Genomic DNA, 22,484 nt, shown 5'->3' on the forward strand with positions numbered 1-22,484 from the left:
TATAAAATGGAAGATGGTTTTATGTTTTTATATTTTGTTTGTATGAGTTTGTCTTAAAAAAATAAAAACTTTTTATAAAAAAAAAACTTTACCAGTATTCCTCATCCTTCTTGACAGTGATTTAAAAAAATAAAAAATAAAGGGGAGAGAAATATCCTTCAGAATTAGTCCTATTTCCAGCCTAATGCCCATATAAAAACAATGGTTCAGAGATGTACCTTTTGGTGCTTAACATTAACTCTCCCTACTAACACTTGTATGTAATCTTCACTGTCAAGAAACATGTCAATGTGCAGGAATTTGATCTAAGAAACCCTTTGCTCATTTTAACAACTCAGAGTAGGTCACCCGCAAACTTCCAACATAATCAATTCTTTTTACTAACTTTTTTTTTAAAAAAATGAAAGATGGAACCAAGAACCCAAATATAAAGGGATCAAACCTCCCCTTATCTTCACAAATGCTTGCTTTGTCAGGAAAATTAAAATCTCTCATGCGCACACAAACATCTTACATACACCCCATGTATTTAACAATACATGTTAAAATACTCATGAAGTTACTCAAGCACCAATAATACTGTAATACAAGCCCCCACAATACTGTACCATTGCAATCGGACTGACCAGGCTCAAGTTTGGTGATGAGTATCTTATTCTGTTTCGATTCATTAAAATGCCTGTTCCCTCATTGCCCCAAACCAATAGCTAATTTTACTCATCTGGTTCACATCTTGTGTTAACCCACAGGAAGACACATGATACCAAGTCATAAACTATGGTTTACACACCACAGCGCATGGGTTCATGCAACTGGCCAAGCCAACGCTGAATAAACAGACAACTTACGGCAATGAGTGCCCCAGCCAAACAGTGGTGGACAACTTGGCATCTATCCAATTTTAACCACCCCTTCAATCAACTGAACCATCAGGATGAATGGCAAAATTGGTGAGAGTCATAGTTCAAAATATTTCAAGGGCAACAAATTGTCTTTTTCTCTTCATACCTCTAGGAAATGAAGTTCACAAATCCTCAGAACACCACAACATCTTGGGGAAAAATCCACGTCAGGCAGCGAGCGGAAAACATGCTCAGCAAAATTTCAGTTAATCTCTCAATTAGACAAAACAAGGTTGTAGTGAGGATTATTTGACTAGCAGGGAGAAGAACACTAGGCAAAAACAGGACCTTGAACTGATGTGTTTAATTTTCTGCCCTAAATACAACTACAACATTGTCCATTTCAGGAAAGCAGGCAGGCATTCCTTCGGTCCAGTCTCGACCGCAGACCATATATAATCCATGCCCAGTTCATGGAAGAAAGACACTCATACAAAATCAAATCTAAAATCAGTCCTGGATCTCCCCAGGCTGATGGAGACAGAAGCTGGGAGCCCTTCAGAGCCCTTCAAGTCCTAGGAGAGTTGACCCTTCAGAGTTCGGAAAACAGCGGCTGCTCCCGGGTGTTGCTCCAACTGCTCAAGGGCACGAGAGGACTTTGCCCAGAACTAAATGAAGGAAACTGAGCAGTCACGAAGAAGAAAGGAACATGGCTGATGCTTCCATTGGACCAGCACTGTGAAAGAAAGACACAGGCATCAAACCAAAGGCAGGAGAAACAAAGTGTTCCTGCTTCCTCAAGATGGCCTGGGCCATCATCCCAGGCTCTTTCTTCTTGTTAGGGGAGTTTGGTTTAAGATGGGCAGCTAGATTTTTTTTGAATGTATATTTTAAATCAGTGAATAAACCTGTTTTTGGAATGTGGCTAAAGAACCTGGAAGTTGATTCTCTGGCCCGTTTACATATATCCTTTCTTTCGATTGTTTTTATAGCCATTACGAAGCCTTTTCTTTTCCTGGCATCTATTTTTCGCCTCTATTTTCTTAAATATCTATATTTAAGAAAACAGTGAGCTGGGCAGCATATAAATTTAATAAATTAAAAAAACCCAAAAAATCTCAGGTGGAATGTGGAGGAGATACAAAAAAGCACAACCTCCCAATGTAAAATAGATTGAAAACAGGTTCTCTTAATATTGAGCCGTGGTGGCGCAGTGGTTAGAATGCAGTATTGCAGGCTGGTTCTGCATTCCACTGCCAGAAGTTCGATCCTGACTGGCTCATGGTTGTCTTAGCCTTCCATCCTTCCAGGAGACTTTTAAGTTTTCTTCATCTGTCCAAGTCTGCCCACCCCCCTCCAGTTGTCATCTCTCTCCAGAATATAAACTGGGGGGGAAGTGCTGGTGCCGCCCTATTTTGATTGAAAGGTCTAATACGCAATGATCATATACATGTTGATTGGGAAACTTGGTCTGCTTACTTTCTCATATATGCTCAGAAGCCATACTTTATTCTTGGATTCTTATTCCTAAATTCTACATTTACACATTATAGAAAGCTAAGAATGCCTATGAGGCATTAATAAGGGAACAATGGGTAATTTTGGATGTCTGCATTAGTTGTAATTTCCTCCTTCTTCTCCTTCATTTTTTTCAATTTTGTAATAACTTTTGAAGGGGGTTATAGCCAGGGCTTGGTGTTATCCTGTATTTTTTTGGCCATGCAGAAGAAAACTGACTTTAAAAGCACAATAGATAAATAAATAACCTCTTTCCAAAGTGGTAATATATCTAAATGAATGATTTATGTTGAAACAGGGATTGATCTTTTTTTAGTCAGAGTAATATACTTTCTTACATAAAATAAATATAAAACTTTGGCACAGAAGTCAAGTATGCCTCATATTTCATTTCAGCTTTCAGAAATCTGGAAATAGCATCTTAAGGGCTTCAAAGCTTGCTTTTAAAAATTAATAATCTTGGGACTCTTAAGTTTCTAATTGTATAATTGTTTCTAATCGCCCAGGACAGAATCATAAAATGTGCACAAAATCCAAACAAATCCCTAAACACGGATTCCAAATATATTAATCTACGCAATTCAGAAAAACAAAACAATCATTGAGTATCAAAGTAATATCTAAGCCGAATTACATGAGGTTACAAAGCAATCCACCCCATTTGGATCTGGAGACAAACTTACACTAATCCTTACTATGTTGACTGGGAAGAGCCCAGCTGTCGAGTAAAATATATCCCTTTAAATTTTCACCGAGGATATTCTAGAATAGACAAGAGGAATCTTACAATCACAGTACTTCATGCCCTGATAATAGCCATCCAGAGAGATTGCTGCTAATGCTATGGGAAATGTCGACAAGTCAGCAAATAAGCCAACTTTATATTGTATGTGTTTTAGGATATCTGGTGACAGCAAAACCTTCCTTCTCCTTACTCAGCTTAGCCCTCCTCATAGCGCAGCATAGATTGAAGTAGCAACCACAATGGCAAAGGCAGCTACAATTCTTCCCCGCTGGATCAGACATTCTTCACAATGCTCAGTACTTGGAGGTGGAACTTACCACTGTCAGGAGGGCTCCTTTCTTAAAGCAAGGATGAAAAGTGACCAGCTGTGGCTGAACCCCATCTTCACCCTGTACGAAACCACTAGAAGTGGTAGAAGAAAGAAAGTGCATATTATAACAGGGATGCCTAAAGGCTGTTTTGATAGCACTTGGGAGGCTTGGACAGTCTGGGACCCACAGCACACATTTAAAGTACATTAAAATACTTATTCCCTGGCCTAGTGATGTCTAAATACTCTCCCTCTCTAATAGCCTAAGAGTGCTACCTCTCCTGCTTCTTTGGCTTCAATATTGTATAGCGAGGGGGTCAAACGCAGTTTCACTGAGGGCCAAAGCGGGGTTGTCTTTGATCTTGGGGAAGCCAGGGTGGCTGTCACCAGGATAGGCATGGCCAGCTCGACGTCACTCATGTCGGTAGCACCCGTGGTAGCCAAGTGCTAAAAGGAACGTAACCTGGAATTTAAGCCCTAATTTCTAAAGATAAAGACAGGAAAAAAAAAAGGACCTACCTAATCTGCCTCCCTACCATAATCACAATAATTTGGAGGAGCTCCCCTTTAAAACTACCTGTATTTAAAGAAAAAAAAAATCTAGATTTTTTTTTATATAGATAAGAAATGGCTTATGGACTCCGTTTCCAGATAAAGAGGGACAGGACAATACAAACCAGGGCAGAAGTTCGAACACAGGGTTATTGCGAGTCCGAAACACTGCAATGATAGTCTTGCAGGCATCCAAATTTCCTGCCGGGGGGGAGGGAAAAAAACATATTAAAAAGTAAGGAACTTGGCAAAGCACTGAATATGTCAACTGTGGGCAGAACGCGACAGGGAGAAATGGGCTTTCTCAATCAAAGACCTTGCCTAATATAGATGAAGGCGGGATAGACCTTGTGCTTATATTCCTAGATCTTTCCGCAATAGCTTCCCAACCAGGCACGTGAGATTTGGCGCCTCATCTATAAAATAGGGAGAACTTAGCTCAGCAACCTAAGATCTTCAGCTTTCCCACTGACTTCCACAAAAATTGTGGTACACTCGGCAACCATTCCTAGGTGCAAACAGGTTGCAGATTTCGATCATATGACTGCAAGGTGCTGGGATGGCTGGAACTTTGAGGACCAGTCGTAAGCAGTCTTTATTCAAGCACCATCCTTGCTGACAAATGGTTGCAGATCGAGACTACTTATATTGACCCTTTTAATAGTTGGTGGTGAAATTTCCTGAGACTACAGCCAGGAAAACAAATCAATGGATCATCAAACAAGGTTTCTCCCCGGAGACTTGAAATGACCAGGCTTCAATTATCCTACCCTGGACATATTAAATCAGAAGAATGAGCTCTCTGTAGAAGTCTCTAATGCAGGGAAAGTTGGAAAGAAAGAGAGGAGCAGGACCAGCAGCAAAAGGGAGGGACTCGTTTCCAGTGGAGCATCTGTAGCAGGGGTCCCCAACCACCGGGCCCCAGATCGGTACCGGTCCGTGGAACATTTTCTACCGGGCCGCCGGTTTGCTGGTGGCCTGGTAGAAAATCATCTTGTTTTGATGAGAAAGTGCTTCCGGTGAGCTTTTCTGGTTGGAAAGCGGCGTTTGGGTCCTGAAGGAATCCTCGCGCCTTAGTTTCATCGAATGGGCGGGGGCAGCTTCGAACAAAACTAAGGCGCGAGGATTCTTTCAGCACGCATGGTGAGCCGAGCGACCGTCCCGAAGCCGTCCCGAAGCCCATCGACAAAGGTACAAAGGAGGAATTGAAGGTGGCGGGGAGAAGCGGGGGATGGCTGGCTGGCCGGTCGCTCGGCTCACCTTGCCATGCGTGCTGATGCAGATACCGGGCCACGGATCATTTTGTGATGCCAGTACCAGGCCGTGGCACAAAAAAGGTTGGGGGCCACTGATCTATAGGACCAGGTTAGAGACAGATATTATGGAGAAAAATCTACATGGTTGCTGTAAGCTGACGTTGACCTGATTAAATATTAAAGATTGCTCCTCTTGTCTTATGGAAATGTATTTGAAAGAAAACAGGGCAATTTACACCAAGCTCAGTTTGACAGAGCGATTTACACCAAGCTTTTAGAACAGTACAAGATAGCACATAAGAGCCTTTCCTCTTGGTTCCAGCACAATGGGGCCTGAACTGGGAGGGATCATCTAACTGCTTGACAGCTATGTGCAATCGGTGTGGTTAGTGGTCTTTGACAGCACAATCCTGTGCATATTGTCAGGGGAATAAATTTCAATAAACCAAATGGGACTCCTTCTAAAAAATATCCTTGGGACTATACTGCCAAATCTTTCTGAAAAACAAAACAAAACAAACAGAAAGCAACTTCAGTGTGAGAAAGTGGGACGCAGAGGAGTTTGCAGAAGCAACTGTTTCTAGTTCTTTCTTGGCCAAGACATTTCTCTGCTATCACCAGCATTTCACAACTGTTTATTTATTAGATTTACGGGGCCATCCAACTTAGTGTTGACTCTGGATTCTGCTGACTTGTTCAGCAGAGAAACGAACTATAAACCAAAAGAACCATAACATTAAAACAGGTCCAATGTATAAAATAGCCACTGCTCATGCTCCCTCCTAGGTTCTTCAGAGCTTAGAGGAGGGCTGACTTGTTTGGCAAGGGTGTTTAAGAAATCATGGAGCGTTTAAAAAATCAGCTTTGGAGAGAACGCTAGGATGTTTTAAAACAAAGTTTTCTGAGGCACACAAGGTAGCGATATCTTGCTTACAGTGCCCTCCCCCTCATTTCTACAAAAAAAGGGGGGTAAAATAAAGGGCTGGGGGGTCATTTCAGTCTTCGAGCAGGGTGTGCCATTCCCAAATACAACAGATTCAACATACGCGTATGCTTTTATAAAGCAGGAAGTGGGTATTCTTTCATCCGTATCCCTTTTTTTCCCAAATATATAATCTTGAAACTGACGGGGGGTCAGTTTGGGGGAAATGTCTCAGCCTTTATAGATCTGTGGGTAAACTGTGGGAAAGGGGAAAGGATCACGTGTTCCATTTTAAGCTCTCTGGGGGGAAAGGCAGAATGTAAAATGCAGACGGAATAAAAGAGCAAAAGCCACATAATGTACTGAAAGTGTCATAACATTCTGAGTTAATCCACACAGCAACATACTTAACATATTTTGAGGATTTTATCTGAGGAGTACAGGAATACAATCATCCTAAGAAGGCCACTAGATTCATCCTTGTTTCGAATAACTTTAAAGCATTCCCCACCCCCCCACCCCCCGCATTCTTTTTGGGGGTTGGTGATCTCCTTCTTTTTGCCTTGAAACGTAACCTATAAATGTCCTTTAAAATGCACCCGAAGCGCATCCTTCTGTTATTGCTCATGGGCTTTTGTAGCAATGTGCTTTCTGCTTGACTGTATATCCAGGAGGGGCGGAGTGGGTTGTAAGGGCTGGCTGCACGAATCACCTGCACTCATATTCAAAGACGAAAGACAAACCTTTCCGGAAGCAAAACTCCAAATGGTTTTTCAAAAGGCCGCATTTGGAGAAGGACTCGGAACTTGGCACGGGCATGTTTGCTGAGGGCATCCCCCTTTGCCCTCCATTTCCCCCTGAGTTTCAAAGAAGCAGGCTTCACCTTGAATGACCACCGCAAGCCTCTCCCCGCTCGGATCCCAAACCATGGACTGCACTTCCCCTCCGATCCTGGAACACAGGGACAGAAGACTTGAAGCAGAGCAAAAAGCTTAGGCGTTAACGGTCAACCACGAACGTTCAAACTTTGCTGCAACAGGAAGAAAAAGACTGGGAGTCCGGAATTTAAAAACTTTTTTTAAAAAGTGTTAATGGGGGGGGGGGGCGGAAACTATATTTTTAAAAAAGCGTAGTTCATTCTGCAAATGTATACTATTATCCAATTATTATTACTATATTAAATTTATCTGCAGCCCATTCCAAGGTTTGAGAAGCTTCTAGCTCCAGGGTTTCTAATTACTGGAAACCCTATTCAGAAAAACCTTTTTGGACTCCCACCCAAGCCCGGTTCTCAACGCTTCCAGCAACCAACGTATAACGCTCCAGAGTAACCACAACGGTATTGAAGGCTAGAAACATTCAACCCAATTCCACATAGACGTGGTAGATTCCCTTTCTCTCACCTCTCCTCCCCGTAGGGAGTCTCGAATGTAGTCTCTGAAAGATCTGCCACAACGGAAGCTGTTTTCGACCCACCGACTTGCCTTTGCTGCTCTCCTGGAATAGGGGAAGTTACCAGAGAAATCAAACAATAGGAGGATGTAGGTAGAAAGTGGCTTTACACCCAGATCAGATTCCCTGTTCTGCTTTGTATTCAGTTAATAACCAAGTATCGTGCAGAATAATCAAATTCGTACATTAAACAAATATAAAGCCGCATTATGCAAGACACTGAAGCCAATTCCATAGACCGGCCCAAAATCTATTCAGGAGTATTTCTTTTCTTCTCCAATGCACTGCATATACAAGAAAGAATCTCTGAAGAACCCCACCCAGCAAACCCCCAACCTCCACTTCATTAAAGAGACCAAGATTCGAGCATGCTCCTTAAAACCATTTTTCGTCCTGTAAAAACCGAGAAGCCACATTCGTGTCACAGCTGCATACTCACCACTATATTCCAAAAAAGATAAGGAATAGATCACAAATTCCCCCTGGACGGTGAACAGCAAACGGCTTCCATCTGGACTCCAGCAACCAGTCTGGGGTCAGGCAGAGGCAATGGAAAACAAATGCAGTTTTAATGCAGGTTAAAACAAAGGGAGCAAAATTCTTTGCTAAATAGATTATTGAGATCTGGGTGTTCGCTATGCTTGGTTGTATTCCTGCGATGGAATTTTATCGGGCTTGGTTACTTCATCAGTCCATGGGAGAGTGGAGTTCACTAGCTGTTTTTTATATAGCTGTTGGCAGTCAATTTGATAAACAGTCAAAGAAGAAATAATACTCTAATTAAGGAAACATCAAGGGGAAAAAAATCAAATCAAGACTGGCTGTCCAAATCAGCAAACTCCACTTTCTCTCAGGTTGATCGGATCGCTTTGCCTGCTAATAAAACACCTAAAAAAATTCCCAAGTTCAGTGAACACCAAGAACCCAGCAGTTCAATCTTCACATACACATATTCTTTAGTTTTGGAGAAGTTAGGTTATTGCTACTCCATTCTACATGATGATGCCTTTAAAAGCTGTCCAGAGACCAGAGCGGTTACAAAAACTGTCCCTGTCATAGAACACCGATCCTCTGTTTGCTCTGTTGGCTAGGTTAGTAGTCTGCATGCAAATCAATTGATCTGATTTGGCCAATAAAGTCCTCGAGAGAGCTTGGCTCCAGGGCATCTTAGGAATAAGCGGCCAGACTTATGGAAGAGGATGCTAAGAGTCTTGTCCATGGAGCTACATCTAGCAATCTATTTATTAGTGTTTTGCAAGGGAGGAAAGAGTATGAATAAATGAATGAATAAGTGACTGGTAATATTAAAATCGTAAGAAAATTCCAAATAGAAAATCAGTTTCTGAATGAAAAGACTACATGATTAAATTGGGTTTTGATAACTAATTTTGGGGGGGATTTCTCAAGATTTTACAGTGACCAGACAGCTACGTCCTTGGCTGTGTATTATTACTGAGCTGCATTCCATTTTTTTTTTTGGAGTGGTTATTTCTGTCTTTCCCTTTGTAAACCACCCTGAATAGTATGAACTGGGCAGTACCGCATTTTTGTAAATAAATAAGAACGCTTCCCCATCCTGCTTTCCCAACCTACCCGACAAGGACCTTTGATAGTTGGCCATTTCTCGTAAGTCCACATCTGAACCTCCCAGACTCTGCAACAAGACGGACAAGGGGGTAAAAAGAAATGAAATTGCTTTGGGAGCACCATTCAGCTAGGAGAAGAGTAATGGCATTTATTGTTCTCACCCCAACGTCCATTACTCCACTAAAGGAAGAGGACTGACCTTAGATGGCTGGCTTCAGGGGTCTTTGCTCACCTGAAGACTGATGAAGGTGTCGCCGCTAGCACCTTGCTGCCATCGGGTGACCAAGCCAGGTACGTGACCCCGCCTCCTCCAAACCACTGCAACTGGATACAGTTTTCTGTGGAAACATCCCATACCTAGCGGCACAAAGTCAAAAAAAGAGAAGCCACTGTGGAAAGAAAGCACTGTGTTTCTTCCAACAAGAATCGTCAAGTATTTCCTCACTTTAAATTAAAATGACACCACCGATAGAGTTTGATGGGAGAAAAATTAACACCTCGCACCCTGGACTCCTTCTGAGAAGACTACCAAAAACATTTGCTCCCAAACTCTTTGGACCATTTCAGGACATCTATTGCCTGAGAGAACCATATCTACAAAAAGGCATTCACTACCAAGTAATGTCTGTGACTCTATTGGCCACAGCTTTTATGCTACTCTTGTTCTATAGCAGGAGTGGGAGACTATGGTTCCTTTATGACGTGTGGAATTCTGGGAGTTGAAGTCCACAAGTCATAGAGGGGCCCATCATTCTCCACCTCCGTTCTATACCATAACAGCACAACATACTTACAAGCATGGCTGTATCAACAGGTGAGGCTGATAGAAGCAATCCTCCACTGGGAGCCCAGGCCAGGCTGGTGATGGGACTGTGGCCGGGATGGCTGAGCACTTGAGCACAGCCAGATGAAGGCCTTACAGGAAACAGAGACACATTTGACAGGAAGCTCATAATGTGGTTTCTTTTGATTTTCATTGGCATCTTATGAAAACCCATTCAGCAAGCCACAATTAAACCAGAAGTGTGTTGTGTGAGACTGCCCAGTTGCTTCTCCAGATAAAAGCATATATGCTGACAAAATAAAGATACTAAGGCTGTACAGCAGCTTGACTCTGAAGGTCATAAGAGCTGCATAGTAGCACTCAGCTCTCCTTAACCCAAATGTGTCTTTATCTAAGGTTGCGCTGCCACTGTGGATGACAAGTGTGTGATGCTGGGAAACATGGCTGCTTTAAGGAACTGTACGGAAGTGCTATGCTGGCAACCTTATAGGCTCCAAAGCATCTTTTCCCATTAAGTCCAAAGCACCGAACAGTCCTTCAGCAAATTTCCCGGCGCCACCCAGGGTATATCAGTACATCTACGATCCGGTGCTGCAGAATTTACCACGACCCCATTATCAGAAATGAGCAATGTGTGCAGCAAGTAACCTCATGGCCAAATCTCAGGGAGACTGAGTGGCATTGTTAAGACTTGGGATGCAAGGGAGCACTTAGTGGCCTGAAACATTTGGATCCCAGCCTTCCACAAAAATAACTCCCAGATCAATATTGTCTCTGTTAAGAAGCTTGCAATACCACGAGACAACAGAAAATGGACGAGAAATTGAAGAAAATAAGGACATTAAAATGAGGAATCTGAAAGCCACAAAAATCTTCATATACTGCCACTAATTGCTAGAAGGCTGCCTACGTCCTTGAGAGGAGACCCAGGACTTGCTAAGACTTCCTGGGGGAGCTCCCCCCCCCCGCCCCCACGATGGTAGCTTTCCTTTGTCTCCAATTAGCAGAAGTTGAATGAGTATAGGGGGGGGGGAACCTTCATTTTCTTGTACTGTTTGTATAGATCATAGACTTGGGAGAAGGGACACATGATATATGTCATTGGAGGTGGGAAAAGCTACATGGAGGAATGGGAAAAAGCTGTAATGGGGAAGAGACTAAGAATACACTAAAAATAAAAGAACTGGGCTGCGCATCTGAAATCTAGTAAGTATTTACTTCAAATAGCTGCAGCAACGAAATAGCAATTGTGACTTGCTGGCTAACGTGGGTTGCCATCACTGATTAATCAACCAGACCTGGCTGGGTTACCTGGTAGAAAGGGAAGTGGGATCCAGGTGCCAAATCAACACACAGCTATGGCACCCCACAGCAAGGATAGATGCACACAGTGGCTTCCAGGCCATCAAAGCCACATTTCTTTGCAAACGATGCTTCAGGATTGGGACAATAGTACTGGAGAAGAAAACCAAAACGGAGATATAAATTTGCCTGGAGGGCCAGAGATACCAAGCAAAATGAGCCTAAGGAATCGATGTAGGCTACACTGTGCGATTAAATACCCTTAAAATAACAGGATTTGTCCTCTGTTGCTGCAGAGTGGAAGGCAAAAAAAAGTATGCAGTTATAGAAAGGTAAATTTCAGTTGCATGTAAGAAGAAACTTCCTAGAAGACAAGAAGGTAGGCTCCCCTTCTTGGATGTGTTCAAGGAGAAGCTACAGGAATATTGTTTCACTGAGCAGAGGGCTGGATTAATGGTCCTTACAGTTCCTAAGATTCCAGGTAGTAAGCCAGAAGTTATATTTCTACATAGGAGCCCAAGAATAAAATGATTACTTTTATTTATGTGGATTTCCGCACAGAGCAACTAGGCAGGTGGTTTGACAATTGGCTTTCTGCAGGTTGTGATCCATGTCTATTGGATGATCCCCGGGAGATTGCTGAGATTCCTCAAAAGATAGATTTCGGTTTGGCCTCATTTATTACAGAAAATTAATGTTTTAATATTGGCTATCTGCTGGTGGGGCAAAAAGCCTACAGCTTTCCTAAAGAAAAATATTACAGTGCAAGTATAAAAATGATCAAGTACTAAAAATATCTTTAAAAAGCCAAGTCAGAGAGATGTGTCTCAATAACTTGAAAAGCCAATGAGCAACTTGGGAGGGCAGGGGACTAGTTACTCCCTTGCAAAGAAGGGTGGCATGCTACAGTTTGAGTTTATTAATTGGGCAGGTCCAACCGATAAAGTTTTCACTTCTTGACAAGAATATGCAGAACTGTTTGACACAGGCCCAAAGGTGGGCAAAGAATAGGTGTACAGAATGGCCGACCTTTAGCCCAAATGACCTCCTTCTCCCCTTCTGCCCATACATTTTGGTGGGTGGGAACAGCTTGTTTTCAAGCAAACCTAGTTTGTTTTTATGCACAACTTCCATTACTATTCTCATCTCAAGGTGCAATAATCCAACTATAGTGGTACCTTGGTACTCATCCTTGATTCCGGGAGGTACAAGGAATACCAAAAGTGATGAGTACCGAACAAAATTTCCCCATAAGGAATAATGTTGTGAAGGAGTCCCAAGGCAGCCAACATCAACAAGCTCTAACTTACGCGTTCAGTACCAAACCATGAGTACCAGCACAAAATTTTCACATCAAAATGTGTTACCAAATTTGGTACCGCTGTACGGTGACGCTGTATTTCTTCTCCTTGGCCTGGCGCTAATCAACTCTTAAGTAAATTCTTGAATAGAACTTTCTATACCATCCTGGAGAGTTCAAGCTTTCTGTCATAGGCCATGTTCACTGCCACTGGCTTCAGCCTGTTCAGAGTAATTCTCTACCTTAGACCAGTTAGGTCCCTTACCTGTTGGTATTGTAAACACAGACGGAGTCATCCAGAAGGGCCACTGCAAATTTGTTGGTATGAGGATGCCACGCAAAAGCCCGGATTGAGCAGCCTGCCCTGCAATCAACACAAGGGGTGTTTTTAAAAAAAATCATTTAGGCTTGTTTCCATTGAAAAGCCAAACAGGTTTAAAAGATAGAAGCTACACCGTTGGGGCTGGTTGGCTGTGTACCACAGAAAGTGTCAGTGTAAATGAAAACTGGGTGCTTCTGACGAGTCATGTTAGAATGGCTAACCAACAAGGCATTTATTTCAGAAAACACTTATGTGTAAAGGAAACATTTTAGCTTGCATTTATGATTAGCACAGAACCAATACCTGCTATTCCAGGACTAGCTGATATTGTATAAATAGGAGATTTACACAAATAATATGCATTCAGAAATACGATTAAGGATTCTGCAGATTATCTGGTAAATAAGACTTCTCTACATAGTAAAGAAGAATATGTAGCATGTTGATAAAACATGTCACTTTTCAGGTTTAAAGCAGATCAACTGGATTCCTTTCCAATAAGGGAGAGGATTCAGACAGCAACTAATATTTGGTTACTGGATACATGCAAACCACCCAGGACTCACCAATCCACAGCCTGGGAGAATTTTGCTATTATATCTTCACTTGGCAGCTTTGAGAAAAAAAGAAACAGCGATGTTAATACTTCACTGGCAGTCACTTAAGAATGGCCATATCTGCATATCCAGGAGAAACTGGCTAAAGGGAGAAGGAAAGGTTCCTTCCATGAAATGGAAAGAAGGCACAGCTACCATATCTGACACCTCAAGCAATTATTGATCCCAGTATGGACTGGCATGCTTTCCAGTCACCCATTCCCCCGGCCCCTCTCTTCTACTCGGGCTATGTTATGCAAACCTTACCGACAAATGGGGAAAGAAGGAGCCATGGAGGGAGGATATCCAACAGCAGAGTCCTAATGCACACTGAGATCCGGATTTCATCCATTGCAGAGCTGAAATACAGATAATCCTCTAGTTACAACCAATTGTTTGATGGCAAAAATACCATTTGAGAAAGTGGATTTAGAGTTACGACTGTGAGATTAAGAGATTTAGATTAACAACTGGTATAAAAAGATGGTTGAAAAGGTTGGGCCTCTTGATATAGTCTCTCAACTTATGAACATAATGATTTATGACTGGAATTCCGGTCCCAATTATGGTCATAAGTTGAGAATGACCTGTACAGAAGATACAAAGTGTGCCACCAACTCTAAAAATGTACATGTTTTAAAAAATGACCTTAATGGGCTGGATCAATTTTCTTTTCTCAGGCTTATTGTTGAGGTAATTCCCCGTTAGGAGAATGAGTGCATACAGGGAGATGTATAGAGAGTAGTGTTGGAATAATACACACAGAGCACACAGATACACTGTACAGTAAATGTAGGTTTTTACTTCCAGACAGGTTTAAGCAAAGTTCAAAATAAGCAATCCAAAGTCATTCACAAGTAAATCAGTTTTCAATCCAGGGATAATCCAGTAACAAATTCCAGCGTCAAAAACAGTTCAGTAACAAACTTACATCAAATCCAGTAATATCAGTCAATTAGAAGAAATGGAGGAACGGCAATACTTTCCAACAGAAGGAAACAGAGATACACTCACACTCTCTTCTGAGACTCAGACTAAACAACCCAGGTTTCTGGCTCCATCTTATGGCCGTTTGAGAAACCACACCTAATTACAGTTTTGCATTTTCTTAAAGATAGTTTTAAAATGTTTATCCAGGTTTATATAATTCTAACCCAAATACCTGTTAGGTGACTTATACTCCTAACACTTATGTCTTATCTTCAAAAAAAACCCCACTCCTATCTTTCTTTTCAGCAAGAGTAATATTACATCTTTGCCAGAAGAAAGAATGACTTATTTGGGAGATGGCATATTGTTCTTCCAGTAAGCTTTGGGAGGGGCGCCCATGAGAAATTTGTCAGGAAATAATATCCTTCTAGTGAGCCCGTTTAACCATGAATCCCAAGGATGAACGAGGGCAGCAGATATCACACCTACATCACTCCTACATCCTTGTTTGCTCTTATTATTGCACCAATCACCATACATTTCTAGAAAAACATGATTTTGAGGTAAAGCGAAGAAAAGATTTTCCTATTCGCTCCTCAACTGGTCAAGCTGTACTGTATGATTCTTAGTATACTACCTAGCTCCTTTGAGGATTCCACCCAAGATTGCTTGTTTGTTCCCTGGTCCGAGTCCTGTTCCTCTTCTGCATTTGCGAGTTCTTCAAGCACACCAGCCACTCCAATGTCGCGCCTGAATAAAATATACTGTGTGAAAGCTGCTACAGGTGAAAGGGTTCCACGTTCATGTTCCGTGTGCATTTGGAAAAATAATTTGATGTGCATCAAAGCAACTTCAGATTTTACGATCATGGATTTTCTCTTTCAGCTTCTCTAATGAGAAGTGCCAGTGTTCTTCAGTGACCCAGCCTCATGGTTTTTATTCCCTATCCTCCTGGCTCACTGATCACCCAAATACTTAGTATTCTCCTAAGTCACCAAAGTCAGGTCTGTTGTAAAAAAATAAATAAATCTACATTTAGAAGCCAAACAGGTTGCTTCAGGTGGCTCGACTCAACCAGGTAATTTCCTCTCTTACTCTTCGGGAAGAATATCAGAGGAAAGCTGTGCTGCTTTGTCATCACCAGCCTGGGCCTGGGACAACCTATCAAGAATGGTGAGAAGACCAAGCACAGCTGCCATAATGTTATTCTGCTTCTCCACCTATGAAATGCTAGAGCAGGGATATCAAACTCGCATTGTCACAGTGGCGTCAAATGACGTATTGTGACTTTCCCCGCTTCTCTAACCCGGGCGTGGGTGTGGCCAGTGCATGACACATACAGGCTGCGAGTTTGACAGATCTGTGCTAGAGAATTATGATGCAGGCATTGTGTGTGTATGTGTGTGTCTGTCTGTCTGTCTTTAATGCTAAGAGAGGTGGAAGAACATTACTGATTCCCACAGCCTAGTTCAGTATTTTCTTATCAGTACCATAACATCCACCAAGCAAATAACTATAGCTTAGCAGGCTATTCTCTAACTGCTTCTTACGCATAAGATACCAGGTTGATGCCAGTCAAAAGGATAGGTTATGCAGAGAATATTTAACTGTTTTATTATTACCGTATTTACTGTCTAAAATAAGAAATATCTTTTTAGCATCAACTCTACTAAGACACAAATGCAGTTCTCTTACCTGATTTAAAGTATGTTGTGAACATTAAACAACTCTATTTAAAACTGAAAATAAACATGTAAAACTTGGACAAGGACATAAAAACATGAAGGCAGAAGGCTTGTAGGCTTAAATAAAAATCTGATCACCAGAAAGCGAGGTCATCCTAAGAATCTGCTGTCACTTTTTAATCTATTTAGCCTGTTCTTCTTTTCACCCCCAATGCTTTTCTCCTCTGATTCATATACCGAAAGTGAGAAATTAAATGAAAAAAAGAAAACAGGAGAAAGACAAATCCTAGGAAGGAAATAAAACCTGGCATTCCTCTTATAGTTAACAGATAACAGATAATCAGAGTCGGAAGGGACCTTGTAGGTCATCTAGTCCAGCCCCCCACCCAAGCGGGAGACCCTACACCATTTCTGACAAATGGCAGTCCAATCTCTTCTTGAAAGTCTCAAGTGATGGCGCTCCCACAACTTCCGAGGGCAAGCTGTTCCACTGGTTGAATGTTCTCACTGTCAGAAAGTTTCTCCTTATTTCCAGGTTAAATCTCTCCTTGTTCAGTTTCCATCTATTATTCCTTGTCTGGCCTACAGGAGCTTTAGAAAATAGCTTAACCTCTTCCTCTCTGTGGCAGCCCCTCAAATATTGGAAGACCGCTATCATGTCTCCCCTGGTCCTTCTCTTTACTAGACTAGCCAAGCCCAGTTCCTGCAACAGTTTGTTGTATGTTTTAGCCTCCAGTCCCCAAATCAGCTATTCAGCTGAGAACTGGGAGTGTGCCCTTTTCTTAAAGTTGTGGGCAATCAATGTGTGGAAACACGCAGCTCTGGCATGACCATCCTAACCTAACCCAAACTCACCAAGCTCTGATGCACCTCTTCCAGAGTGACTCCTGGTGATGAATGAAAGCCGGCTTGGTGCTGTGTTCCAGGCGACTGAAAGCTTTCAGGTTTTCTTTGGGAATAGTGGGAGTGGGAAGACTTTCCATCTGCACAATTATCCACAGAATTAAGAAAGTAAAATTCCTTGGCCAGAATTATTTATACAAAAAATAAACAAAAAAACTAAAAAAGCTGGATAATAGGACAACCAATCAAGGTTCCAGTTTCACTTCGGTTTATAGGCAGCATGAGATTAATGGTACATCTGGTTTTTCTGTATTTTTTTTAATTAGCCAACAGGTACTTATCAGAATTCAGAATATACAAAGTGTTTCTTCCTTCTCCTTCTCTCTACACTTCAAATTGCCCAGACATTCAAAAAGCTAGAAATTAAAGCTTCTAATTAAAGGCACGGAGCTTTATATGTGGTTTTTTCCTAGCAGAATTGTTACTTAAATATTACGTAAAGTAAGTCACAGAATTAAATATTTTCTTGGAAAAGAATTTTGTTTGTGTTGGTCAAATGTAAACAAGCCCAGCCTATTACCTTCTGTTATTTGGCCTACTTTCCTCTGATTGAACATCCTTTTCAAGTTCCCATAGGACTGCTCCAACGGTATTTCTGAAGACCTTCTGATGAGGATTAGCCAACTCTCTTCAGAATATAGGCAGTTCATGCCTTACAACCAGAATTCAGCCCCAAATTTCCATTGCTAAATAAGGCAGTCACTAAATGAATGGTTGTTAAGACGAGGACAACCTGTGCTGCTTTTAAGCAATTCTTCTGCCCTTTCTACTTTGTATTTATATTTTGAGGCTAATTCCTACCACTTTATTTTTCCCAGATCACTGAAGATAAAGGCTACCAGAGACGAGCTGTTAGAATCCAGGCAACCATGAGGAGGCAGTAAGAATCAAGATTTTTTCTCCATCGCTCCTCTGCCATTTAGTGGATGTCTGGATATTTGCAATTCGGATCTGGTGACTCTCCCAGACATACTTAATTCAACGCAACAAGGAGTTGAAGTATTGATCCACTAGACTACAGGCAGAGACCCATCGCTAATCCCTTTAAACAAATTAAAGTTCAAATCGTTTCCCTCCTTATTTATTAAGTCAAGTATCCATCTGATGTTAGATTTTTGGGAGGCTTCCTATTATTAAGACAAGGTGGTAGCTGATTTCTTTCTATGGTGTAAATTATGACTTACCTGTCCTTGGAAAGTAAGTGGAAGCTTTTCATAGCTCCGACCAGAAACTAGGGCATTGTTGAATTCATAAAGGGTGATGTTTCCTGGAGGAGGTGGAAGTGGAAAGAGTGCTAGGGAACACATCTTTCTGGTCATTGAGGAAAAAGCAAAAAGGGAGAAAAGAGACTCCTTAAAACACACCATGCTGGACCGGAGGTTTCAAAGTAATTGCACATTGCTAGAGATAGTGCTACTGACTACTCCAGAGAGGCCAATAGCAGGGTTTAGCCCCTACTTCTTACAACTAATTTAGGCAGATTGACTTAAAAGCTTTGCCAAATCGCTCTTCTCGTAATTTGTGCCTCTGAGTACAGCAATAACAATCAGAAAAGAAAATTAAAAGGAAAATAAATAATATACTGAAACAAAATAAGCTGGCAAAAACAGCAAACCAATCAAGGCTAGCAAAAATATCCTTTACACTCTCATTTTAAAAAAGGCTCATCTACTATTCCAGGGGTATCAAACTCACATCGTCACCACGAGATATATTGGGACTTTCCCCCTTCGCTAAACCCGGCATGGGTGTGGCCAGTGCATGACGCATTCAGCCCGTGGGCCAAGAGTTTGGCAGCCCTGTATTATTCTGATCCAACACACAAAAGCCGGGTTTTTACAATTCTATAAAAATTCAATAGCATTAAGTTCATTTTAAGAATCTGGGGGGTACTCATGACCTAAGATTTTAAGTTCTGATGGTTGCACCCCCCCAAACTCCCCCCCGATCACTTGACAGCACTTCAGACACCGAGCAACCAGGCTTCATTTATGGCTGTTTGCAGTGTGCTGTGGCCATGCCACCACGTTTTACAATGATTTCGTCCAAAACCGACATTTCCTTCTGATTTTCAGCAAACCACTCCCACAGCAGACCACTGATTAGCTTAATGATCACCGCAAAAAAGTTCTTAAAATCAAGTTGGTCCTGTGACCGACCGGCTTTATGACCATCACATGTTATGACCGTGATGGGTGGGTTCCATTACAATCGTAATTCAAGGACCGCCTGCATCCAATGTACAACGTAACGCATCACCAAATGTTGCATTTACAACTGCATTTCATCAAAAAAACTGATGCAAAATTTCAAAGTCATGAACAATGCATGGATTTTTTTTTTAATGTGTTGAGCTCTCAAGGAAACAGCAGCAGAATAAGGCGTCCCCTTTTAAACGGGTCATCGGTTCAGACCACCAGCAACATGACGGTGACTCTTTATCTGCTCTTACTTGGAAGTTGTTCCTTAAGTTTATTTTATTTTCATGTAAATATGCACAGAATTAGGCACAAAATACCTCTAAAGAATTACCTAATAAGTTAGTGGAAGCTAATTGCTCGTTGCCCAAAGCACGCCACTCAATACCTGTTGCTGGGGGTCGGGGAGAGAGGGACAGAGAGAGGGCTCTCATGCCTTGCTGGTGGTGAGCCTCCAGATGGCATTTGGCTGACTGCCGTAAGATGCAGAGCGCTGGATCAGATGAACTTTTGTTCAAATCCAGGGACTTTCTGAAATGTTGCCTTAAGCGCAGAGATTCCTGTGTTTATCCCTATTGTACATTCAGGCCATTACCAGCATTTCAGATGATCTGAGGGAAGCAATAACAACAACAGCAGCAATGATTATAAATCCAACGATTCCATTTGATGGCTCCCCCTTTTAATAAAACAATATTACTATACAGGAAGTCCTCAATTTACAGCAGTTGATTTAGTGATCGTTGAAAGTTACAATGGCATGGAAAAATGTGACTTATGACTGTTTTTCACACTTAAGGTCATTAGTCCCATGATCAATAGACGCTTAGCAACTGACCCTTACTTATGTCAGTTGCAAGCGTCCTGGGATGTTGTGATCCCCTTTTGTAACCTTGAAGCAAGCCAAGTCAATGGGGAAGCTGGATTCACTTAACCGTGTTGCTAATTTAACAACGGCAGCGATTCACTTAACAAAAGGTGGCGAGAAAGCTCATTAGGCGGGGCAAAACTCACTTAACAACTGTCTCTCTGAACAAAATTGAAATTCTGGGCTCCGTTGTGGTCGTAAGTCGAGGATTCCCTGTGACAGGAATTGTTATAAATCCAGCAGGCTCACTTTATCCCCTTGAGATGAAACAATAAAAATTGATATTTTAAACTTTTATATACGGCATATAGGAATTATTATAAATGCACTTTCAAAGTTCCTCCTCAGAATAAAACAGAGGCCTCCAAACTCGGCAACTTTAAGACTTGTGGACTTCAACTCCCAGAATTCCTCAGCCAGCTATGCTGGCTGAGGAATTCTGGGAGTTGAAGTCCACAAGTCTTAAAGTTGCTGAGTTTGGGGACCCCAAGCAATAAAACAACCATTATAGGGATTATGATAAATCCGGCTGTAACTGAGTTTCCTCGAAGGGAGTGAAAACACTTGCTGGCGGCCCGGGAGCCAGAAGCGGTGGCCTGAAGTGGGGAAAAATACAACCCGGTGCCTCCACATTTTCCCGAAACCAGCCGAGGCGGACTGCCAAGCGCTGCTTCCCCGCCTCTCTCGATCCGGAGCGCTCGGCCGAAACAGGGAAAAAGAAAGGACCTGCTGGAGCCCCACTCCCGCCAGCAGCGGGACCAGGCCTGGCCGAGCCCGTCTCAGTTACTTACGCGGCCGCCAATCTTTCGCCCAAGCCGGCTTCCGTTGGGAACGAAGGGAGGCCGAGAGCGAAGGCGCTCTAGCCAACTTCGGCTTTTCGCGGGTAAGCGTTCAGGCAGCGGCGACGGGCGCTGCCCGGGGCCAAAAGAGTCAGAGCGAACGCCTTTGCCTTGCCGGCGGACTTGGGAGCAGCGTCGTTTTAGGGATGGATTCACCTCCTAGCGGATCGGGCGCATAACAGGAGTTTTCCCATCCGGACGGGGCCAACGCTTGTGTCTTAAAGGGCCCGAGCGGTGTTGTTGTTTTTCCAATCCGTCGTTGCGGCTGGGTTTGACTAGCATGCGGTTCTACGTGCTTATTACTCTGTGTGATGTTAAACAGTTAAAAGGTTTAGTGTATCCTCAAACCGTTATGCTCAGAATGCAGCCTGCACACCGTAGTGTAAAAGACAAAAGATCCTCCCCCCCGCTCCCCAAGTTTATTTTATTCCCCTATTTGAAGAATACATTATGATCCACAACAGTTGCTACAATAATAAAACAGTTTTTAAAGTGCCATGCAAAATGCCCGTTATTTGTGACAGTACGTTTCCTGTTGCAACTTTGCATTTAACCAAGGATGACTGACCGTGAGATTTACGAATGAGTAGTTGCATGGAATGTTGTTCTGAGACTTTGAGACTTTGCCAGAAGCATTAGAATAACCAGGGGGAAACAGAAAGTAGCCCTGACAAATGTGCAGTTCCACCTAGTAATATTTTAAAATTTGGAACGAATAAAGGAGAATGTTTGTAGCGCAGGGTTGAAATGAGGGGTCCTTGGTGTTCTTAGAGCTTGGTTGTTTTCTTGCAGAGGTTTCATTATCCAAACTAGGTAACATCACCAGTGCTAGGTTTGGAATTTTAATAAGTCAGTTGGAAGTTTTAATAAGAAAAAGAATTAGGCAAAAATAAATCTTTTTAAAGCCCTTTGTTGCACGGTGAAAAACTGCTACCATATAGTTCTTCTGCACAATTCTTGAAATTTCAAAGACTAATGAAATCTCTTTATCTAATCAAGATACATTCATTCAAAGTACAAGTGAGAATTTTCTATAATAGAAGCTCCTTTTCTATTTTGAAAGAAGAAACTTTAAAGAGCTGGTCGTTCTTCTGTAGTTTGTTTATATATGGATGGGAGTCAGGAGCTATAGCAGTTCAACTGTTGTTATCTTCTGATAATTAACTAGAAGGCAAACTGGTTGGATTATGATGTTCTGTGCAAGTTCTCTGGGTTTCAAAATGAAGCTGGGTTTACTTGTTTGAGCTGGCTTATATTTTTTTTCCTTTTATTAACAGGTACAAAAATGCATGCATCCATCTATTTACAGCTAAAACGTGTGTGTCTATAACCTTTAGCTAGGCAAAGTTGTGTATATTTATATGCTGCATTTTGCTACGCCATATGAAATAATAATAATAATGGTATACCACAGGTCAAAATTTTGCAAGCAAAAATACCTGAAAAATACCTGGGCTTAAGTACAGAAAACCAGGACCAGGTAACTCCTGAGGGAATGAAATTTGGATGGGGCAATACACTGACTGAATGCAGAGTTTACATCCTATTATTGGTCCGTTGTATGGAAAGCTGG

At 42.0% G+C, this 22,484-nt stretch overlaps 1 protein-coding gene across 5 annotated transcripts; it reads right to left on the reverse strand.

Annotated features, from left to right (window-relative positions):
• Nucleotides 1-1,187: 1,187 nt before the first annotated feature.
• Nucleotides 1,188-21,274, reverse strand: AAAS (aladin WD repeat nucleoporin). Of its 5 annotated transcripts, none has more exons than XM_026714802.2 (19): nucleotides 20,864-21,138; nucleotides 20,219-20,329; nucleotides 19,593-19,815; nucleotides 18,191-18,317; nucleotides 16,959-17,086; nucleotides 15,056-15,168; nucleotides 13,756-13,847; nucleotides 13,459-13,505; nucleotides 12,836-12,934; nucleotides 11,280-11,423; nucleotides 9,979-10,099; nucleotides 9,417-9,541; nucleotides 9,191-9,251; nucleotides 8,037-8,127; nucleotides 7,549-7,642; nucleotides 7,029-7,096; nucleotides 4,093-4,168; nucleotides 3,423-3,507; nucleotides 1,188-1,578 (listed from the first exon to the last, which is right to left on the reverse strand). In XM_026714802.2, exons 3-19 carry the CDS (start codon nucleotides 19,667-19,669, stop codon nucleotides 1,435-1,437), a joined length of 1,692 nt encoding a protein of 563 aa, XP_026570587.2. In that variant the 5' UTR covers nucleotides 19,670-19,815; nucleotides 20,219-20,329; nucleotides 20,864-21,138; the 3' UTR covers nucleotides 1,188-1,434. The 5 variants fall into 5 exon arrangements, with proteins under 5 accessions (XP_026570587.2, XP_087781451.1, XP_026570586.2 ...); XM_087925325.1 differs by having other exon boundaries at nucleotides 19,539-19,815; nucleotides 20,864-21,003; XM_026714801.2 differs by lacking the exon at nucleotides 20,219-20,329 and having other exon boundaries at nucleotides 20,864-21,274.
• Nucleotides 21,275-22,484: the final 1,210 nt, after the last annotated feature.

This window comes from Pseudonaja textilis, chromosome 2, assembly GCF_049901715.1.
Source record: "Pseudonaja textilis isolate UNSWEBS1 chromosome 2, rPseTex1.2, whole genome shotgun sequence".
NCBI lineage: Eukaryota > Metazoa > Chordata > Lepidosauria > Squamata > Elapidae > Pseudonaja > Pseudonaja textilis.